Source organism: Pseudonaja textilis, chromosome 1 (genome assembly GCF_049901715.1).
Source record: "Pseudonaja textilis isolate UNSWEBS1 chromosome 1, rPseTex1.2, whole genome shotgun sequence".
Classification (NCBI taxonomy): Eukaryota; Metazoa; Chordata; class Lepidosauria; order Squamata; family Elapidae; genus Pseudonaja; species Pseudonaja textilis.
In genome coordinates, this window is record NC_141990.1 from 146,844,732 (window position 1) to 146,866,255 (window position 21,524).

The 21,524-nt window shown below is 42.2% G+C and overlaps 1 protein-coding gene across 2 annotated transcripts; it reads left to right on the top strand.

Annotated features, from left to right (window-relative positions):
• Positions 1–1,978: 1,978 nt before the first annotated feature.
• On the top strand, positions 1,979–21,290 carry ANKEF1 (ankyrin repeat and EF-hand domain containing 1). Of its 2 annotated transcripts, XM_026710392.2 has the most exons (10): positions 1,979–2,232; positions 7,336–7,722; positions 7,874–8,073; positions 8,968–9,117; positions 11,221–11,344; positions 14,074–14,899; positions 16,104–16,330; positions 18,476–18,714; positions 19,494–19,637; positions 20,868–21,290. In XM_026710392.2, exons 2-10 carry the CDS (start codon positions 7,377–7,379, stop codon positions 21,027–21,029), a joined length of 2,418 nt encoding a protein of 805 aa, XP_026566177.1. In that variant the 5' UTR covers positions 1,979–2,232; positions 7,336–7,376; the 3' UTR covers positions 21,030–21,290. The 2 variants fall into 2 exon arrangements, with proteins under 2 accessions (XP_026566177.1, XP_087775097.1); XM_087918971.1 differs by lacking the exon at positions 19,494–19,637 and having other exon boundaries at positions 2,136–2,232; positions 20,868–21,128.
• The last annotated feature ends 234 nt before the right edge of the window (positions 21,291–21,524 follow it).

The window sequence follows — 21,524 nt, forward strand, 5'->3', positions numbered from 1 at the left end:
ACTGGTGAGTCCCCTAAAGGCATTTTGAAGCATGTGGCCAGCTTATGTATGTGGTGTGTCCCCTCCCACAATGCAGAGAAGAAATTGTTTTGCCTTAAGTCACCTACCTACAATAGAACTCATCTGATTCCAGCTTTCCAAATGAAGACCATTATCAAATGGCGCTTGCCTTTACTTTAACCACAATGGGGACTTTTAAAAAATGCTTCAAAACTCTTCCAGTTAATTTTCAGGTTTAAAAAAAAGTTTGTGAATAAACTCTTCCATGCTTATTTAACCAAGGCACTTATATACCAACGCTCCGTATAGAAAACCAGCAGTGGTAACTGATACCTTTATAAATGATGAAAATGACATCCGTTGATATTTGTGCTTAATTTGACAAAATAAACTGAAATGATTACAATAGGGTTTTTTTTTGCTGCAGGGTGATCTTTTGATAGAGATTACTGTAGGTAATTCAAACCAGTTTTTCAAAAATTCAATAATGGCTGGTTACTAAAAGTGGGAGCCAATCCTTCTTCTCAAGTTACAGTAAGGTTGGTCTGCAAATAAATCCAAGTGAAGGTGCTGAAGCATGTCTGTAATTTAAAGAAGGATCCTGGGTTCTTTAAAGTTGTTTTTATCTGAAGGTACATGCCATTCCAGCCTCACTTACTGTACAAAAGACTTATGGAAAAACATGCATCCCAAATTGATTGAGGCTTGCAGTGAGCTTGTTGTAGGTAGTTTTGCTGACATTGGAGAACATATGGAAAACAGTCAGAAATTGTCTTGGGATAAGTATCACAGGAAATATAGCTAAATGTCTATGGAGATTCTCAGCCATCCAGATCATGGCTGTATGACTGTAACCTTGTTGCATATATCCTAACCATTTATATGGACTGTTTCCATATAGTATGATTTGATTGCTTATTGGTACCCTATGACTATTATTAAATGTTGTACCTGATGATTCTTGACTCTTGATGAATGTGTCTTTTCTTTTATGTACACTGAAAGCATTTGCACCAAGACAAATTCCTTGTGTGTCCAATCACACTTGGCCAATAAAGAATTCTGTTCTGTTCTGTTCTGTTCTGTTCTGTTCTGCTCTGCTCTGCTCTACTCTACTCCTGTTCTGTTCTGTTCTGTTCTATCCTGTCCTATCCTATCCTATCCTATGGTTGTCTCAAAGGTGCTCTTTCAAGAGGCAACTGGACTTTCTGGTTTTTCTTTGAAGTCGTTTCACTTCTCATCCAAGGAGCTTCTTCAGAGCTGAAGAAGGCTTCTTGGATGAGAAGTGAATCGTCTTCAAAGGAAAACCAGAAAGTCCAGTTGCCTCTTGAAAAAGCACCTTTGGGATATCACAGGAGACCTTAGACCCCATGAATGTCCCACACAAGACCATGGGAGAAGATGGTCCATGGGATAAGTCTCTGTCTGCAAAGGAAAGATCATTGTCATGTAGACTATTGTTCCAACTTCTGAGAAATGGTGGGGTTTACAACCACACAGGAGCCAAGTCAGTGGTCCAAAAACTAAGTGCAGGCTTGCTCAGACATCACATCCTAAAACCCCATTAGGAGCCTGGAGAGTCCTTGAGATTTCTGAAATATTGCAGCCAGCTACTGCAACGATCTCAAAAAAGAAAGAAAGAAAGAAAGAAAGAAAGAAAGAAAGAAAGAAAGAAAGAAAGAAAGAAAGAAAGAAAAAGACCTCCACCTTTTATTTATCACCTTTTATTCCAGCAATTGTAGTTTTGGGGTTTTTCAACCCGCCCTCCGCTGAGAGAAGCAAAAGACATCGATCGCGAGCCGCAGCCCAAAGACCTCCCCCACTCGTTGCCCTAAGCAGCCCCTCCCTCCCCGCGGGTGGAAGACTCATTTCCCTCGCCCCTCCCCGCCTCCCCCCACCCCCAACCCGGTGATCGCGAGGTGGGATGAATGCAGCTCAGCAAGCACCATGGATCCGGGGCGGCAGGGCTGGATGCGGCTCCCATTGTTACGCATGTGCCGGCGCGCCTGCTTTCTTCCACGGTTCTGTTGCTATAGGAGCTCCTGGCTAACAATCTCCTTTTCGCCTGAATCCTCCGGGTTGCGCGGCTCCGGTTGTTGCCGCTGCCGCCGCCGCCGCCGGCGGGAAACAGCCTTGGCTCTCCAAGCTGCAGCCGCCCGCCACTGGAATTTGGAAGAAGTCATGCGCTCCGGCGAGTCGTCCTGCTCTCCTGGAGCATCGGCCAGGTTGCAGGTAAAGGTGGCTCGAAGGGAGCAGGTTGGACGAAATGCAAGAGGAGGGGAAAAAAAAAAGGAGGGAAAACAAAACGGGGCAACAATGGCCTGGACTTAGATGATGTCATCCGACCTTCTCCAACAGGGGCGCCCTCCAGAGGTGTCTCGACAACGTCTCCACATCAGGTGGGGATGAGGAGAGACCATTAGGTGGGTGCTGAAGGGTAGATACAAGCATGTCTGTGCAGGTCTCCGCTAGTGGTGAAGGATTGATTTTGGCCTATGGCTTTTGTATGGAGGGGGAAAAAAAAAAGGGTTCAGATAGCAATTAATCCCTGGAACGACTTGCCTCCAAAGTTGTGGGTGCTTCAACACTGGAAATTTTTAACAAGACATTTGTCTGAAATTGCATGGGGCAGGAGTCTTCAAACTTGACTGCTTGAAGACTTGTGGACTTCAACTCCCAGAATTCCTCCTCCTCCAGTCATGTTAGCTCAGGCATTTTTTTGTATTTGTATTTGTATTTATTTATTTTTGCCAATTGCTTACAAGGTAATAGTCATAAGTAAAAACACAGTTATGAGTACATGGATACATACAAGAAAAATAAAAAATAAAAATAAAAGAAACAATAGGACAGGGACGGTAGGCACCTTGGTGCGCTTATGCACGCCCCCTATAGACCTCTTAGGGAAGGGGTGAGGTCAATAGTAGACAGTCTAAGGTTAAAGTTTTGGGGGTTTGGGGAAGAAACCACAGAGTCAGATAGAGTATTCCAGACATTGACCACTGTTGCTGAAGTCGTATTTCCTGCAATCAAGTTTGGTGTGGTTTACCTTGAGTTTGTATCTATTGTGCGCTCTTGTATTGTTATGGTTGAAGCTGAAGTATTAATTGACAGGTAGGACATTGCAATGTATGATTCTGGGAGTTGCCAAGTTTGAAGACCCTTGGTATAGGGCAGGGGTCAGCAACCTGAGGCTCTGGAGCGGCATGTGGCTTTTTCTTCCCTCTGCTGCGGCTCCCTGTTGCCAGTCGGCTCCACAATTGATAGGACTTTTGGTTAGGACAGGTAGAGGAAAAAGGACGCTGTGCTAGGAGGAGACTCTATGGTAGGGGAATTGCCATAGAGTCTGGTTGGCTCCAGGATTGAACAGGGTGCTTCCAGTTAGGACTTTTGTGGCTCTTTGAGTGTTTAAGGTTGCCGACCCCTGGTATAGGGTTTCCTGTTTGAGCAGGGAGTTGGGCTAGAAGACCTCTAAGGTCCCCCCCCAACGTTGTTATTCTGTGTTCTGTATTCAGCTAGCAAGTGAACTCTGGGTCACAAAAACACATCCTGCTTCACCCTTTTAAAAGTCTTCCGAGGTCCTACTCCGTTTTCTAATACACGATGGAAATGTGGACGAATGCAGGCATTCTCTGGCCTTTGTGTATAAACAGGCCTGCCTTTGGCAGCAACACGTCAGTGAACGTGAAACTGCTTAGCATGCTTATGAAAGCTTCGTTTACGATGTTGGACTTTTAAAGAGACTCACTTTGTGGGTTGAGTTGATGTGCCTGGGATTGATGGGCCTATATGAATCTGAATTTATTTAGATGCCTTTGTTTTGTTTCCCTGGGTTCTAAGTTGTGGAATGGCCAAAAAAAAAAAAAAAAAGTTTGGAATCTCCAGAGTTGCATTCTACATTCCGCTTATTTGGAAGTGAATTCTGTTGAAGGCAGCCTGACAACAGGCGTTGAAGACGATGCACTGAAGTACGTGATTACAACTATCGGTTATAGAGTAGCTTGATCAGTGGCCTCAGGTCATTTATTTCCTGATGTAAATAGGAGATGAAAGAGTAGGGGATAGACTGAATCTTGTTTTTTTTTCCAGAATTGGTTGTCTAGACATCAGTGACTGTTCCCAAAATCTGAGTATATTTAACTTTTCCTGGGTATTTGAGCCAAGTCTATGCTTTCTTAAGCTTCTCACCGAGTCTTTTTCTTGTTTGAATTCCTACTTACTTACTTAACTTACTTACTTACTTACTTACTTACTTACTTACTTACTGTATAGCACGTGTTAGCCAGGGATCACTGAGGTGGCTGGCTGCTTCTGTGAAAGGAATTTTTCGGGTGGTGTTATCTTTACCCGCGGGATGCCTGAATGCTGGCAGGCAGTTGTGGAGGCTCCTTTCTTGTCCCTTTGGGGTTTATTAACTCACAGGAATCGAGCCACTGAGCTGCCGGCTTCAGTGGTATGCAGGCCCAGCATCTTACCATGTAAGCCACCGCAGCCCCAATTCCTACTAAAGTTATGTGAATGGTTAAGCTGGTTTTTAAAAAATGAGTAGAACGTGTTAGATTGAAAACGATCACAAGCCCACCAAAAAGCCATCGTTTTTGTAATGTGCTACACAATAGGGACTCAGGTTTGGAGGCCTGGGAATTGATTGGTATGAGCTTTATAAAACGTAGTTATTATTTTCTTCCTCACAAACCTTACAGTTTGAAAATATACACATCTGGCAATGGAATGAGCCAGAGGATTAGGCAATGAAAATAAGGTAAGATGCTAATAAGAACTGGACTGGGGAAAAAAACTTGGAAGTGGAAACCATCTGTTAATATCTATAGTATTGCTGCTCTACGATGGATAAGGTGCATTGTTTGAATTATGTTGTGTATGATATAGATATATATCACATTATAACTTCTGTGATGTTAATAAAAAGTAAAAGTGATAGCTGCAGTAGCGGCTATTGGCTAACTGACTTGAGCTGCATGCGATAGCATATGCTCTCGGATTCATGGTTTCCACAACATGGAGGAGGGGAGGATATATTATTAATTCATAATATCTATGTGAAACCATTTGAATAGCCAGTGCACTGAAGATGTGCAAAATAGCCTCGTTTTGAACTGGGAGTGCTGTAAAGACTTCATAAACATGTATGAGGCAGAAGTGTTTCAGAAATAGTTAAGTGCCATCACAGTTAAGATATTGTAGAGCTATGGCACCAAAATTGATCAGGAAGTTAGGAAGGACTACAGCAACACACGGGGAAAAAAAAAATCACACCTGCTTTAAGATGGGACAAACAGGCGCTCAATGCTTTTGTAGGCATCAACAACAAATCTTTTGGAGACAAAAACTGAGCTGCCATACAGCCTTTATCACATCCATCCTTATTTCCACATGTTGTGATTATTTGTTGGAAAGCCTTACTCTACAACCCCTTATCCAGCTTTATCCTTATTTTGTTAGGCTGACTTTAGCATATATATCAAGGATGCCTTCTCCTGACAGGACACAGCCTTCCATCCTTCCACGGTTGATAAAATGAGGACCCCGAATGTTGGGGGCAATATGCTAACTTTGTAAATCACTCGGAGAGGGCTGTAAAGCACTATGAAGTGGTATACAAGTCTAAGTGCTATTGCTATTGCTGTGTTATTACGAGGCTCTAAATGGGACTAAGGGGGATGGGTGGCTGAGTGGCTAAGATGCTGAACTTGTCGATCAGAAAGGTCAGCAGTTTGGCAGTTCGAATCCCTAGCACCGTGTAATGGAGTGAGCTCCCATTACTTGTCCCAGCTTCTGCCAACCTAGGAGTTTGAAAGCCTGTAAAAATGCAAGTAGAAAAATAGGAACCACTTTGGTGGGAATGTAACAGTGTTCCGTGCGCCTTCAGTGTTTAGTCATGCCAGCACATGACCATGGAGTCGTCTTTGGACAGTGTTGGCTTTTCGGCTTTTTAACGGAGATGAGCACTGCCCCCTAGAGCCAGAAATGACTAGCATGTATGTGCTAGGGGAACCTTTACCTTTAAATGGGACTAAATGCCTGGCAAAGTTTTCTCTCTCTAGCAATGAAAGCAGCGTACTCTCATTTAATTGATTAATCCAATGAGAACCTAGCAACCCCACAGTGCTCCAGCAGTCCTCAGACAGTGGCTTGGTGCCTTTGTTCTTTGCTGTTCCCAGAACTGGGGGATATAAAAGCTAACCAAAAGGGGAAATGGTTTACCCTTAATCTCACTTTTCTTTTGTTGCATCCTTGTATGCCACAGGAGGGAACTTGATGCCAGGACAATATTGGGGTAAAGGATGTACACCCATTTCTTGAACCTTTCTTGGGTGAGAGTGTTCAGGTTCGAGGAAAAGTGTTCAGAGTGCGCAGGAGCAAAATCTATGGCCCACTTTTAAACCAGGACTGGATTAGCTTTGCTACTATGACTTCAACTCCCAGATTCCTTTGCTTGAAAGTTCCTCCTGGGCTGAGCAGTTGCTTCAGGTTCAGACAGGAACTGTTTAATAAGAAGCTGACCAGGAATTCTGGATGTAGTCCATAACTAAGGTCCAAGTTGCCCTACCTTTTTTAAACTAAAAAGTATGTTTTACTGGGAAAAAACTCAACTCTGTAGGAAGTATTGTGATCCTGGGAAAAGATGCAGATGCTTTAAAGCAGGGGTCCCCAACCACTGGGCCCTGGACCGGTACCGGTCCGTGGAACATTTTCTACCGGGTCGCCGGTTTGCTGGGCGCCGCCATCTTGTTTTGATGAGAAAGTGCTTCCGGTGAGCTTTTCCGGTTGGAAAGCGGCATTTGGGTCCTGAAGGAATCCTTGCGCCTTAGTTTCATCAAAGGGCGGGGGGGCGGCTTTGAACAAAACTAAGGCGCGAGGATTCTTTCAGCACCCAAGGCAAGGCGAGCCGAGCGACCATCCCGAAGCCCATCGACAAAGGTACAAAGGAGAAGTTGAAGGTGGCGGGGAGAAGCGGGGGATGGCTGGCTGGCCGGTCGCTCGGCTCGCCTTGCCTTGTCATGTGTGCTGATGCCGGTACCGGGCCGCGGATCATTTTGTGATGCCGGTACCGGGCCGTGGAACAAAAAAGGTTGGGGGCCACTGCTTTAAAGCATTGTAGACTTGAGCCATCCAGCACACTCCAAAGCATCTTTTTCCCCCCTTTGAATCCAAAGCCCTACACAACCTATCCTCCATTCTAAATCCACTGAATGCAAATTGCCCATCACAGGTGTTGTTAGCTACCAAATACCATGACCGTAACATGAAACTTGAAGAATTTAGAGTGGACTGATTCCCTCTTTTTGTTATTGTTTTCTTTTTCTTATTCAGGATCTTTCTTTAGGGGGAGAGTTTTCCTCGGGATATTGAACATGGCTTTGGCTGACAAGAGGCTTGAAAACCTCCAGATCTATAAAGTCCTTCAGTGTGTTCGCCAGAAGGACAAGAAACAGATTGAAAAGCTCACCAAGCTTGGATACCCAGAACTCATCAATTTCACCGAGCCAGAAAATGGAGACGGTGCCCTTCACCTGGCTTCTGTGGCCAACGACATTGACATGTGCAACTTTCTTTTAGAGCTTGGCGCTCACCCCGATGTCCAAGATCGAATGGGGCGCACCCCCGCGATGAAAGCGGCAGAACTTGGCCATGACTTGGCCTTGGATGTGCTGGTCCAGGCCGAGGCAGATATGACCATAGTGGATGCAGAAGGAAAAGGTAGGACAAGTCCTGTGTCCTCTTTGTTTGGCGGGAGGGTTTTTCAGGAAGACCAGACCGAATGTTTCAATTCCCTTAGTGGTGTGGTAGCTTGTGTTCAGCGTGGTGGACATTTGCTTTTTTAAGCCATAGTGCTGTGTGCTCTTTCCAGGAGTGCTATTTTATTGCATTCTGCCCACCAAGCGGCACTTCCGCTGTGTTCAGATGGTCCTCGAATTTGGAGCGGATGTTAACAACTGTGCTTTTGAGGGGAAGCCAGTTTTCGTACAAGCCTGTGAGCAAGCCCACGAGATCAAAGAGATATGTATGACATTTTTGGAAAGAGGAGCAGATCCCAATGCAACAAACCCAGTAAGAGCATTCTTAACATTTTAAGCGGGTACCTTGGACACTTCATTTTGTTCAGTCATTTGGACTGACTGAAATTGGAACGCATTAACCGGTGGCAAAAAAAACACACACAATACAATGTGTTTTTTTTTTTAAAGGAGCATGTGGCAGGCTCTGCCTTATAAAAGTCAGGGCAACATGGAGGGCAATAGCTTGTCCAACATAGGTTTCCCAAAACACACCGGTGTATCATAGAAAACAAAGCAAGAAATGCTCTTGTTTGTACTTGCGTGCAGGTCCAAACCGTGCCCTAATTATTCTACATGATCCAAAACTCTTAATGCCATTCTTGGTGTTCTAACACCTTAAGTGGAGTGCTTGGGATGAAACAGTAAGATATTTAGGAACATTTTGTGCAAAGGGCAGTGGCAGAATTCACGACTGCTGCCATTTTACATGGCAAGGATGTGTAATGTAAACCGCTCCTGCTTATAGTGTTTCCACGTGTAAAGCAGCATCAATTCATCAGCATTTTGGAAAAACAAATACATCAAAGAGAAGGCTATCGTAAAGATAAGGGCCATTTTGATTGGGAAAATATCACACACTCTATGTGTCCATGCAGCTTGGTCTCCTGGACTTAACCAATTGAGAAACCCTTATTGAAGGGAAAGAACGTTCTTAAGAGGCGTGATATACACTTCCTGCTAGGATCCTAGCTTGTAGCTGGAGAGCCATTGATCCAGGTCAAAATGTAGCCTCTGTTTCCAAGTAAGAGGTTAAACAAAACAAGCTTTCTTTGGACAATTCTGAATCTCTGCATATGGTTTTTATCTCTAGAAACTTTGCTTGCTTTTCTGTCTCCTTTGAAATTCGGGAAAAAAAACCCTATAATCCTGTCTCTCTGATTTGCAGGCAACAGGCCGCACTGCCTTGATGGAAGCAGCAAGAGAAGGGGTTTTAGAGGTGGTCCGGGGTATCCTGGAGAGAGGTGGGAATGTTAATGTTTTTGACAACGAGCGACACCATGCTGCCCATTTTGCTGCCAAAGGAGGGTTTTTTGAGGTATTCTTTCTTGATGCTGTCAGAAACAAAGGTACCCAACCAAGGATCTCTCTGGGTTAATTACTAATAATCGGAAAGAAACTAGAAAGGGAATTCTGGAATACTTGGGTTTTTTTCCCTATGGGTTGGTAATATGGGGGAGGCTGTCCTAGCAGCAGGAGGTCATAGAGGAGAGCGGGGAAATGTGAAAGTGACTAGAGGCCCAGAGATGGATAAAAGATTTGAACTGGAGAAGGACTGTGGCTGTCAAGAAAGGGCAGTTCTGAATTGAATTTCCCCAATTCTCCATCAATGTGATTTACAGAAATACACAGCATTTTAAGATCTTCAATTGACCTATTCACATCAATGGGTGCTGCTGTCGAAGGAATGAGTTTTGTTACCATTTGCTAGTTTTTCCTCCTCCTGGTAGCAGAACAAGGAGCATTTTCATTACTGTGCTATGCTAATGCATTCCCAGAATCACATTTGATGGAAGGAAGAAGGAAACTCGATGGAGAATTACTGCTCGGGGTTGTGTTTGTCATTCTGTCATCCTGTTAAATTGATTTCTCCTCCACGGTCTTTGCTGGAAGTGTATCGGTTTAAATGTTTAAATATTTCCTGCTGCTTTGTTTAGAAGCCTTCACTCTGAGGATTGTCTTCATTAAGATTCGAGGTTACTAGGCCGGGGATTTGTCCCAAATGAATCCCCCGGGGAAAAACTCACTTGTTTGTCTGCCTGTTTTAAGTTTTCTTACACCAGTTACTTTAAACTCAGTGGAACAGTTGTGAGGCATGGGGAGGAGCCAACTTTGTCTCTTTCTATCAGTTTGGGCCTCAGCATTCACTATTAGTGCTATTTACTCTTCCCCGCCTCCTAAACTTTTGTTAAGAGAAATAGCATCCTGGCTGATGTATATCCAGCAAGTTCAGTTGAGCTGGTTGCTTGCTCTTAAAATGGAGCTTTGCAATTTCCATTAGCTCTAGGACCACACAGGATTTGGGACAGCACCTTTAAATCTGCAAAGCTCCAAAAATATTTATTTATTTGTTTGCTTATTTGTCAAACATGTACAAGATAACAAGTATAAGTATGAACACAAACAAGAACAAGGGAGTAAATACAGATAAATGGGGACAAGTAAGTAAGAAGAAAGCTGATTTGCAGAGGCAGGTCGATATTCATGCAGTAGCTCAGGGGTGTCAAACTCCCATTTCATTGAGGACCGCATCAGAGTTGTGTTTGACCTCAGGGGACTGCGGTGGCCGTGGCCAGGATGGGTGTGGCCAGTTCAACATCACTGGTGTCAGGGCACCTGTGGTGGACCAAGCGCTCTGCCAGAGAAAATGGGCTCCCGAGGTCCTTTTTCAGCTGCAACCACCTCCTGCAACCCTCTGCCAGTAAAAACAGAGTTCCATTTGCACTGGCAGAGGCACCGCAGGCCAGTCTTTCACAGTTTCCGGGATGGCCCCGTGGGCCTTGAGTTCGGCACCCCTGCCCTGCAGTAACTTATTGGAAGTTAGATGCCTGGCGGGCAAAGTTGTCCTGGGATTTAACTGACTGTGGAGATCAAGTTCTCAAAGACGTGATCATTTTAATTCAAAGCTATTCAAAGACTTCAAAGCTTGTGTGTGTTTGATTGGAATAAGAAAAAGAGGAAATCGGTGTCTTTGCTTCTCTCAGCACATGCACCCAGTGCAAATATCCATTTAATGAAGAACTTCTTTGAACGCAAGCAAGGTAGGTCTCTCATACCCCATCTAAGCTTCGTTTTTAGAGCTCCCAGAGCCCAGAATATCAAACTTACCCTCTTACTAAAAAAAAAAAAAAGCAGAACAAGTGTGAAAATACAGTTTTGCCCCAAAAGATTAAAAAAAATAAATCCTTTCTCCTTCTGTAAAAAGGATTACCATGTAGGAATGTTGCCTGTGTGCCAATATACAGTCACCTATCTTAATCACTATTATTCTGTGTTATATTGACAGTAGTAGTTTTTAAATTGTTTCAGTGAATTGTTTCAGTCTGTGTTTGCTGCAGCTCAAAATAAACTCAATTTGATGGTTGTTATTAGTGTCCACATGTTTGCTTTTGCACGTAATAACATGGACTTCCTTCCCCAGATTCTGAGGATTATTTCTGCCTACAATGGAGATGTGGGCCTTATAGCCATGAATGGAAACACACCTCTTCATTATGCCGCTGCTGGAGGTTTTGCCGAGTGCTGCAAGTTTATCGGTCAAAGAGGTAAATTATAAATGATAGAGAACAAAGAGCCTCTAAAGTAAATGTAGAGTTTTAGATGTTTGATCTTTGAACTCGTTGCGGCTTATACCAAACCATTGGTTGGCCTTTTTTCCTTTCCAACTGTGATCTAATCAACGAAGATGGGAACTCAATTCCAGGTCCATTCCTGATAAAATAAATATCCAAGATTAAATCCTGAATGAAATTACAAACCAAGCATGTATTTATGTTTCCAAACTGTCATGAAGTAGATCAAGTCAGGAGAGCAGGGATGTAGTATGACCACGGTCCATGGATATTCCATCTCATTGGTCAAAAGCTTCTTCCCAAAGTTTGGTGAAACAGTATATTACTATGGTCAAAATATTGTAAGAATGCAATCAGTGTACTATTTAACTGTCACACAACAGTTTGTCTTCCTGAAATAATCAGATGGTAATGGACTACCTAGACTTCTTCTCTTCTAGTACTTCAGTGTTCAGTCTTGCCCAGTCAAGAGAGGCTTGAAATTTCATGTGTTCCATTAAAGTCCATGGACTGTCCCAATTGGTATTTGGCCTTGTCTATGAAGTGAGACTGAATTTTGTATTCAGTTCAGCTTGAACCAATAATCTGAATGTGGGGCTGCTATTGAAAATTGTGGTTGATACCAAATGCAACAGATAAACTAACTAGTGCAAGATATAGGAATCAATTAATCTGTCCACTGAAAGATCTCTACTGGATGTCAATTCATCTTTAAAACACCAAATGCGTGGGACCTGACTATCCAATAGACTGCCTCTTCCAAGCTGAACCTGTGTGGTTACTCAGAGTAGAGGACCTATCCTTTGGCGCCCTGAAGTTTTCAGAAACTTAGGCCCTTCTTCTGTATGGGCTTCAGGCAGGGGTGGGATTCAAATTTTTTAACAACTGGTTCTGTGGGCGTGGCTTAGGTGGTGGGCATGTTATTGGCTGGGTGTGGCCAACTCAATATCACTCACATTGAGGCATGAATCTCCTTGCCTGGCCTGTCATGACTGTGGGGATGTTGCAACAGTCATAAGTGTGAAAAATGGTCATAAGTCACTTTTTTCAGTGCCATTGTAACTTTGAATGGTCAATCCACACAAGCAAAGTACCAGCAAAGAAGGGGAAAAAAATCCAGAGAAATTCCAGAGACAGGAAGTCTAGTCCTGCCAAGAATGTAATGAGGGTTAACGGAGAGGCAGTTTCTGTAAGCAACACCAGAATGTTTCCTTCCTACCTTCCTTACAGGATTAAGCCAGTCATTTCTTCTAACAACCAGTTCTCTGAACTGCTTAAAATGTTAACAACCAGTTCTAGCGAATAGGGGAAAACTGGTAGAATCCCACCCCTGGCTTCAGGTTTATATTGCTTTCCCTTAGATAGGTGTGTTCAACCTCATTCCTTTGGTGTTAAGAACAATTGTAAAAACATCTCTTTGTGAAGATTTTTTTGTTAATTTATTGCTTTTAACGTCATGTTTTATATTGTGTATTTTTGAAATCTGCTTTGCTAATACAAGTGACAAAGCCAGGTATAAACCTAATAAGATATATATATAAGATATATATATAATAAGATATATCTATATATCTATATATATCTATCTATATATCTATATCTATATCTATCTATCTATATATATCTATATATATATCTATATATCTATATCTATAGATATAGATATAGATATAGATATATCTTATTAGGTTTATACCTGACTTTGTCACTTGTATTAGCAAAGCAGATTTCAAAAATATAATAATATATATTATTCAGCTTTGTTTGGGTATTTTCCCACGTCATTGTAGTTGTGCTTTTAAAGTTGTAGCAACATTTCAGCAGAATCTCATCTGCCATCATCAGGCTTCAGTACTGTGTTCGTCTGTGAGTCAGACTTTCACAGCCATTTCAGTTTTAAAGTCTGACTCACAGACGGACACAATACAGAAGCCTGATGATGGCAGATGAGATTCTGCTGAAATGTTGCTACAACTTTAAAAGCACAACTACAATGATGTGGGAAAATACCCGAACAAAGCTGAATACCATACATGTAAGTACCCGCGAAAACTTAAGAAAACAAATATACATATACATATACATACACACACACACACACACACACACACACACACACACACACACCAATTGAGTCTTGGTTTGGATCCAACACATTATTTCTGTTCAGGTTATATTTTGTCAGGAACATTTACCAGGTGGATATTCAAGGTTACCACCTGATTTCCTGATGATGTTGGTCTAGTATTTGCAGAAGCAATCTTTTGTACCTACAACTGTCATATAAGATAGGATCCTGCATCATCACAGTGTGGGTTCCATATAAAATACAGTCATGACGATATTGTGTCTGCAACATTCTACCTTAATAATTTCACCAGTCAGCAATAAACAGTCAGTACAGAATTTCAGCAGCTGTGATGTTCACTGCTCTGTGTTTCAAGAAATGTTTACCCCAGTGGTTCTCAACCTTTTCTTCACCATGGACCTTCTTTAAATACTTTTTGTGGCCACAGACCATGGCCATGGACACCCAAGACTTAAGATTTAAATCATAACATTTCTTCAAGCTTTCGCAGATCCTGTGATGACATCACGCTTTCCCCGGGCGTGCACGGACGATAGGTTGAGAATCGTAGATTCACACTACTCCTGGTCTCCAGCCACAACTTGTTTTCAATGTACTTCTTCTAAATTTGTAGGTTGTGATCCTACTTGGAGAAACTTAGAGAAGAAGGTACCGAGGCAGGTGGCTAAAGAAGGGGGATTCAAAGCCGCTGCAAAGGAGATACGTAAAATTGAGCGGCGATTTGCCAAATTTTCCAAACCCAAACCTGGGGTTAAGGATCCCAATCCACCCTGGGCTATCAGGTTGCACGATTGGTCTGGAGAAAATCAGGCAAGCCTTCGTGAAGCATTTGAGCATTATGATCGAGGGGATGGGACTGTGACCAAGGAAGATTTTGTATCTATTATTGAGGAAAGGTATCCATTTATTGAGCCAGAGCAGCTACGTACAATAGCTCAGGTTCATGAGAAAACGCGTGCCGCAGGAGTTAACATTGAAGAATTTCTGAAGGGCAACCGGTATTTGCAGAAGGCTTTCCTCCTTGGGAGTTATGGTCCAAAGAAGAAGAAGCCCAAGAAAGCAAAAGGCAAAAAAGGAAAATTTGCCATGCCAATGCCAATCTGTGTCATTCCAGAGAGCTCTCGCCCTCGTCGGACAGACGGGGGACCCCCAGAATACATGATTGAAACTTATCAAAATGTAACTGACTGCACTCGGTTCAATCGGGATCACCCTCCAGAACATCCCTTGCAGGATGATTCCTGGTGGTACGTTGATGACCCACCAAAGAACTATGCCAACATCAATTATCTTGCCAAAGAGGGGGACCTGTCGTCTATAAAAAAAGCATTTGAGGCAGGGGTACCGGTAGACATCAGAGACCATTTCTATAAGACTCCGTTGATGGCTGCCTGTGCAAGTGGCAACATGGAAGCAGTACAGTTCCTTCTCGAAAAGGGGTGAGCTAACTTTTTTTTAATGACTTGCCAGGAATCTAAGAACAGAATTCCACGGTCAAAAAACCCAAGGTTGGGTTGGTGGTAGGTTTCTAGGGTGAGGTTGATGACCATGTGATGACCAGGGCATTGTAGATTTAATGTTGGATAGAGCTTTGCTGGATGAGGAATTCTAGGAGTTGAAGTCTACAAGTCTTAAAATGGCCAAGATTGGAGATCCCTAGGATAGAGCATATTTTAAAGCTTGTTGGGTTCTTTATTGAACTGCAAGGCTATCCTAGTCAGTTGTGGAGGCAAGCCAAGAATGTAAAACCAAGATGAAGAGGATAGAGTCCTGTAGAAGGAGGCATGGCATCTGGTTAAGCTGTGATATTTTGTTGAACACACTTGCCTTTCTTAGGTGTGCTTGACAAATTTGTCATTTAGCCCATATTGGAAGTCATCTGAATTTGTGCCATCAAAGTCGCTTTGTCTGTAATCGCTTTTTTTTTTTCTACAAGCATCCCTTTGTAGTAGTGGGAACTATGGAAAAATACTCTTCGAGGGTGAGGGAATCAAACACCTCACTATCTCCAGATCACTAGTTCTCCTGTTCCCTAAAAGTGAATTAAAATAGTGTGGCAAAATAAATAAGATCTAGGATTTAGCAGAAAGAAGGAAAGGTGATGATGAATAAGTTTTAAAGGGTAATTATCCAAGGTATCAAATACAAGAGATGGGACAATTTGGGTTCAAGCTTTGTATGCAGCCCTAGACGTGGCTCATATCTAGGATCCTACCTAGGCTATTTAGTTTCGTACAGCTTCACAGACCAAAGTAGGCTGTAATCCACAGTGTTTATGCTGCACTGTAATGCAGTTAATTGCAGTTTATACTGCAATACATTTCTTTACCTTTGGTGCCATTACTTTTGTTTTAATCAGACTCAAATTGACTGCCAGTTGCTTTTGCTGAATGGTTCATTCTTTCAAAAGAAAGAAAAAAAAATCCTCTCTCCATTTCCCAGTTAATTTAATTGGGATGCTGAGAGATTAGAGTTTTGGCATTATTTCAACAAAGGAAGAGAATTCAGTTATAGGCTGCTATTTGCCATCTCCATAACCCATTAATACTAAATCCCTTTGTCTAGGATCAGTTGAAGAATACAAAGAACTGGCTAGAAAAGCACAAACGTGCCTTACGGAGTCCTTATTTTCTCTACGTACAGGGCGAGTGTAAATGCCAAAGACAATTTTATGTGGACTCCTCTCCATCATGCCTGCCACGCAGGGCAGCAAGACATTGCTGAACTCCTTATGAAAGCTGGTGCCACAATAGATGCCGTTTCAATCAATGATGCAACCCCATTGATGAGGGGTATTGAAAGCAGCCGCTTGGACACCGTGCAGTATTTAATCAACAGTGGTGCTAAGGCGCAGATGGCAAACCGAAGAGGTAAAGTTTTGCATTATTATCATTATCAGCCGCAGTGGTGCAGTGGTTCGAATGCAGTACTGCAGGTTACTTCTGCTGCCTGCCTGTAATTTGACAGTTCAAATCTCACCAGGCTCATGGTTGACTCAGCTTTCCATCCTTCCAAGGTCGGTAAAATGAGGACCCAGATTATTTAGGACAATATGCTGATTCTGTAAACCACTTAGAGAGGGTTGCAAAGCACTGCGAAGTGGTATATAAGTCTAAGTGCTATTGCTATTATTACTCAGTGTATTATTAGCTAAGAGGTTAAATGCAGATAAACAAGCAACTATAGAAAGGAAGGGTTTTTCCCCTTATTAAATAACATTATGGAGTTAATTGGTTTTAAAGTATTGATTAACAGACTAAATAGATGGCTTGACTTTTTGCTTTATTCATTTTTTTTCTTTCCAGCTGATTTTTACCAGCTGCCTTATAGTTTTATTCCTGGCGTCTGTCTTGCTTGGCTGTAACGTTTGCTCATTTTATACTATACTCACAGCAGTTCTTGGAGGGCAGCTATCAACGCATGGGGAAATGGGAGTTTTATTTTTCAGCCACCTTGTCACAATGCATGATCCTGATCAAGGCTTAAAGGGAATGACTTGCACAAAGTCAACCGGCAGGCTTTCATGCCCAAGTGAGGACAGGCCCTTGGGTTTCTTCTGTTTCTAGTCCAGCAATTTAACCACCACATCGTACCAGCTCTCATTTTAATTAGTTATTCATCCTTTTACATGCTTTGGCATTGAACTTCACAGGCTCACTTAAGAGCATAGCTCTATGGCCAGCTGAGGCCACAGGGACAGATGTGCTCTTTTGCCACCCCCCCCCCCAAAAAAGCATTGAAGTTGTTTCCAGAGCGTCTTTCAAAGTTGCCTGAATAGTGTAATTTTTAATGTGGTGGAGGAGAATTTTATTGGAAACCTGGCGATATTAACATGAAATACTGTACAATCAATTGAACAGAGTGTAATTTAAACAATTCAAGCTCAACCCATAGAATATCACCCCTCTTGTGCCTCTGATGCAAAGAAAATGAAACAATGATGGAAGCTTATCAGAAATCTGATCTGGTTTCTTAGTGCAGCATCCATACAAACTCCAAATATATTTATTGAAAAGCCAATATTAATTTGTGATGGTACAGAAGCAGCTCAGTTCAGGAAATAAGTTACAGGGAGCAACCTTTTTCTCCTCCACACTTTAATAAAATTACATTTTGAAAAATAAGAAGTATTTTGTTTCCAAAGAGGATCAGAAGAATAGGGGCTGCATCAAGGCCTACTTGGCAAAAGAAAGGCTCTCAAGTGATCTCATAGAGGCCTTTGGAACGGTGGTGGGATTCAATTTTTTTACCACTGGTTCTGTGGGCATGGCTTGGTGGGTATGGCATGGCTTGGTGGATGTGGCAGGGGACGGTTACTGTAAAATTTCCATTCCCTCCCCACTCCTGGGGGAAGGTTACTGCAAAATCCCATTCCCCCCGCATCCCACTAACCTGCTTTCCAGCTCCATTCTCCTGTGCAGGGCAACAAAAGAAGACCCAGCCAATCAGCTGGGACTTGAGAGGCAGAGAATAAATGGGGGCGGGGCCAGTCAGAGGTGGGATTTGCCGGTTCTCCGAACTACTCAAAATGTCCGCTCCCGGTTCTCTAGAACTGGTCAGAACCTGCTGAATACCACCTCTGCTGTGGAAGGGGCAACGAAGAAGAAGGAGCAGAGTCATATAAGTACGTGAGACATCTTTAGGAAAGCCAAGGTTGCTGAAGCTGAAGGTCTGGATCTCACGGGAAGGGATGTGCCAAGATTGTTTAGCAGTGAGATAAAAGCTATGGAAGATTTGAATGTAAGAGGGAAGCAGTTATGCTGGATTGCAGGTGGACAAGGAACCAGTAAAGGAATTTAGGGAAAGATTCCACTCCAAGTCATCAGAAGGGCGAGTTCCTTTCAACAGAGTTCAGAAGCTCAGGGTATGATAATAGAAGATCAAAGAGGAGACAGTTGTAGCAAGAGCTGATTGAAGTCTAAGCCAGAGATCCAGCAAAGGGACAATATTTGTTCAGTTCTATGTTCAGAGAAGCTGAGAATGTCCCAGAATTTACCATAAGTTTTATTTAATAGGACAAAACTCACTGGAAATCGCCAAGGCCTACGCAGACAACCGACTGATCCACTTCATTCAAGATACCTTGGACCGCTTGCCACAATCCACAGAAGTCAAAGGGGATAAGAAGAAAGGGAAAAAGGGGGCCAAGCCTAAAGCCCCTGCTGCTGCTACTCCTACTCCAGCTCCATCAGGAGTTCCAGCTCTTCCCAAGTCAAAGTCTGAAGAACAATCAAAGGAGTCTGTGAAAGAGGAGGTATGATAACCAAGATTCTTTGGCTTGAATCATTCATAGCTTTGCCTTTTCATAAGGTTGGAAAAATCACTTTAAGAGAAAGTTGACTGGAGGGGAATTCCTGTCTCTGGTATGATGTCATGGGATTTCCATTGGGGTGCACCAAAAACACCCTCCCTTCCCCCTTGATGCTCATTGAAATGATCCTTCTGAACCACGAAAAGACCACAACATAATTTCTATCCATTCTCTGCTTGAGTCCCTACAATCACCACAGGAAAAGATCCCTACGTGCTGAATTCAGCATGTGACACTGGGCAGGGGGATCCGGAAACTCTGCCCCATGGAAGCTTATCTAGACTACATGCCAATAAAGCAAATACTTCAGGTTTTGTTAGAGTTTTTGAAGAATAGCATGACAAGGGAAGGGAAGTGTCCTTATCAGTAGGAAAAAAAAGAACAATAAGGAAGCGCTTCATTCATAGTAATGCTATTGGTCCATCCAGAAGTCTGTCAAGTGTTCTCAAGAGTTTGAAGTAGGGTGGAGGTGGTTGTTTGTTTTTTTGTCAGACTTATCTGGAGATTATTATGATTGAACCTGGGATCTTTCGAATGCAACAGGTCTTCCATTCCCTTTTCCTGACAATTAAAAGAATCAAAGTTTAAATCTAAACATCCTTCTCAAGTGCCAGCCATTTAAGCTACTTGCCTTTGACTTTAATTCTTTAATTGCAAAAAGATAAGCATAACGCAGCATGAAGCCTTGAAAATCCTGATATAATTTACATTGTGTATTTCAGATGCCACAACCCCTTGAGGCTATTGTTGAGAAATCACTTTTTGAAGAAGAGAAGGAATCCATCAAAGATAATGTAGTTTATCTGAATTCTCTGATAACCAGAGGAGTTACAAAGAAGCTTAATATCACTTTCACACCACAGAGAGTACGTACCACTATAAAATAGATAAGAGTTATAATTCACTGAGCTCCTAATTTTGTGGAATATGTTCCTGGTGGGTTCAGATCTAGTTCAGATCATTGCGTTCCCTGTGTCCTATTCAGTTTATATTTCCCATTTGTTCCAACTCAGGTAGTTCAAAATCCTAAAATACTACTGTCATTAAGCTAGTCAGATCATAAAAGCATGCTGCCTCCAAAATTACAATCTCAAGAATAATACTACAATTTCCTAATGCTTTTGATTTGGAGGCATCTATGGAAGATGGCCGTGTGTGTTAAAGAGTAAATATGGTAGATACAGCAGACAATCAAAGCTCTCCTTTCATGTATGATATCCATGATATACATTTAAGAAGGATATGTGGTTCTATTTGCATAGTTATAGCCACCATCTTTACTTTTTTTAAACTCACCTCCCTCCCTGTGGACAACCCATCCAGTTCTATAGGAATCCTTTTGATAATTAGAATAGTTAATTTTCCCCAAGGAGGCTAGTTGAAAAATCCTTTGTCTAGATCAAGGGATAGTCAGATAATTACTATTGTCAAACCAAATCTTGACCTTAAAGAAATTTGATATGGCCCATGAGGGCTATACCAAATGTGATAGAAGACTTTCATTTATCAAGAAAATACCTTCTCCCAAGTATTCATAAGCTTGCCTGTACTTGAATATATTTCCTGCGTCGTGGTGGTGCAGTGGTTAGAATGCAGTATTGCAGGCTAATTCTGCTAGTTTGAGTCTCACCAGGCTCAAGGTTGATTCAGCCTCTCATCCTTCCGAGTAAAATGAGGACCCAGATGGTTGGGGGCAATAGGCTGACTCTGTAAACTGCTTAGAGAGGGCTGTAAAGCATTGTGAAGCGGTATATAAGTCTAAGTGCTACTGCTATTGCTTTGAGAATACCGAATATAAAGAAGTAGCAATAACTTACACACCATTATTCATTACTGTTTATTGATAACATGCTCCTAATAGTATAAAATTCCATTAGGGAGATGGTTAACGAGACAAACACACTTGCTGCATAGATGCTCACCAACCATATTCTTGATGATACTATAGGTTTAATACTAATAGACTGAGAATTCCAGACAGTCACTCCAGGACATACTCAATAACTTTGCTTTTTTTCAGAGCAGATCAACGTGATTCCTTAATCTATCCTGCTGCATGTTGATTAAGAACTGTTTTTTTTCTTTTCTTTTTCAAGTCTTGGAGTCCTGAAGCAACCACAAAAGATCTTCTCAAAAAGAGGGAATTACGTCGGCAGCGTTTTACTTATGAAGTGGACTTTGATGATTTCATGATGCCATTTAAGAAGAATTTAATGGAGAAAGTCCGTACAATGCAACAGAATGCTGCTTTGCATTAATCACAGTGTGATTTCTGCACGGATCTTTAAAAAGTGAATGGGTGGGGGGAACCTCCCTCTCAAGAAAAATGCTTTGGAGAGGCCTAAATCATGTTTTTTTTTCCCTAATTATGATGAAAGTTTTATTTTCTCCTTCCTTGGTTTCAGCACAGGGCATCTTAAACCGGATAAGTTTTTGTGCCTAAAAATTGGAAAACAATCCATATTTCCCTGTAAGGTATATTAGCCCCAATAAACAACTAATTGGTCTCTTCTGTTCAATCAGATCTTAATTCATCTCATTCCTTAGAAAAAAATGATTCACTCCCACCGTGGAAACTTGAAGTGAATTATTTCTGGTGCTATAAATCTGAATGACTGAATAAGGTGTCTGATAGTTCAAATCTAGGGCAGCTGAAGGATTTGTGCAAATCCACTGAATTTTCCCTTGAGGCTCATATCCTGGAAGAATGCAAGATCGGTCTTTTTTTCCCCCTGTTATGGTAGATTTAGGGC

Excerpts from the sequence above, each read along its gene's own strand:
- ANKEF1 (XM_026710392.2), top strand. The coding sequence starts at position 7,377 with ATGGCTTTGGCTGACAAGAGGCTTGAAAACCTCCAGATCTATAAAGTC. Across the intron at positions 18,715-19,493 it reads AGGAGTCTGTGAAAGAGGAG|ATGCCACAACCCCTTGAGGC; the intron begins GTATGATAACCA and ends TGTGTATTTCAG. Across the intron at positions 19,638-20,867 it reads TCACTTTCACACCACAGAGA|TCTTGGAGTCCTGAAGCAAC; the intron begins GTACGTACCACT and ends TTCTTTTTCAAG.